Raw genomic sequence first — 1,202 nt, 5'->3', positions numbered from 1 at the left:
GGCCTCCTCCACAGCACTTCTCTCCAGGTGGAGGCATGAGAAAACCTGCTTGTTGAAGGCATAGTAGGTTTCCCGGAGGACAGTGAGCATCACCAGGTGCCCCCCTGGCTTCACCAGGGCACCAACATTCTTCAGGGCGCAGCGGAAGGTGGCCAGGTCCTTGCAGGCGGCCTCCAAGCAGAGGGTGGAGAGGAGGCAGTCGGCGGGAGGCAGGGACACAGGCCACGAGGTTGGCCTTGGTCACGTTGCACTTCAGAACCTGCCTCACCTTCTTTCTCAGTTTCTCCTCTTTCTCAGCCCACTTCTCCCTAGCAAACCAATAAACGAATAAATAGATGAAGGCTTATTATGTGGTTATTCAGTGCCTGTGCCCTCGCGCACGCGCCGTGGTCAGTGGCGGGGGTCAGAAGCCAGCCTCACCTGTCCCCTTCCAGCTCACACACGTACTGCACCACTGGTCTCCAGTCGAAGGCTCCCGCTTCATTCCTCAGCCACTTCTCCAGCTCCCGCCGGTTCTGGTCCGTGTAGTCCAAGGCAGTGATCTCCTGAAAGTGCTCACAGGCTGACAGAAGCTGGTAGATGGTGGGGCCACAGCCAACATCTATCAGGGTATCGCCTCTCAGCCCATCTGGTGCAGAGTGGGGGGAAGACCATCCTGGTGAGGATGGAGACCGTGCCCCAGGACAGAAACATCCTGCAGCTCTCTGGGGCTGCGCTTCCCCCGACCCAGAAACACGATCCCAAGTGCCAGGGACCCACGGCACAACCCCACCACAGAATCACAGAACGGTTTGGGCTGGAACAGACCTTAAAAATCTTTTAGTTCCAACCCCCTGCTGCGGGCGGGGACACCTCCCAGTAGACTAGGTCGCTCCTGGAGCAGAGGCACTGAGCCTATGCCCACCCTGCCCAGCCCGGATCTGATGGTACCTCCAGGAGTGGTGCCAGCAGACCGCGGGGTGCACAGCCCCACACGCGCGCAGAGCCGTGTGTGCGTTCCTGTAGCCTACAGCTCGCTCTGTGTCCGACACTGCCCAGCACCTCGGGGGGAGGAACTCACCCAAGGAGAACATTTTAAACAAGCTCCTCAGGTTCTGCATCAGAAATGTGTTGGGCTGTCCCTGGCTGTCGCTCAGGGTGTAGAATTCTTCCAAATACGCCCGCGGGTCGAAACTCCGCTGGTAAACTTCCGCGTCGGTGAA

The 1,202-nt window shown here is 59.1% G+C and overlaps 1 protein-coding gene across 1 annotated transcript; it reads right to left on the bottom strand.

The window, feature by feature from the left end:
* Nucleotides 1-3: 3 nt before the first annotated feature.
* LOC103770439 (nicotinamide N-methyltransferase-like) lies at nucleotides 4-1,147 on the bottom strand (the record flags this gene model as incomplete). Its single annotated transcript, XM_008937696.1, is given in 4 exon segments — nucleotides 4-220; nucleotides 222-308; nucleotides 421-628; nucleotides 1,061-1,147. Coding segments are annotated over 4 exon segments (599 nt in total), but the record flags the coding sequence as incomplete, so codon positions are not given.
* Nucleotides 1,148-1,202: the final 55 nt, after the last annotated feature.

Source organism: Merops nubicus, unplaced genomic scaffold (assembly GCF_000691845.1).
Source record: "Merops nubicus isolate BGI_N331 unplaced genomic scaffold, ASM69184v1 scaffold43693, whole genome shotgun sequence".
Taxonomy (NCBI): domain Eukaryota; kingdom Metazoa; phylum Chordata; class Aves; order Coraciiformes; family Meropidae; genus Merops; species Merops nubicus.
Note: the sequence above shows the minus strand (reverse complement) of the source record. Positions and strands in the feature narration are given on the sequence as shown.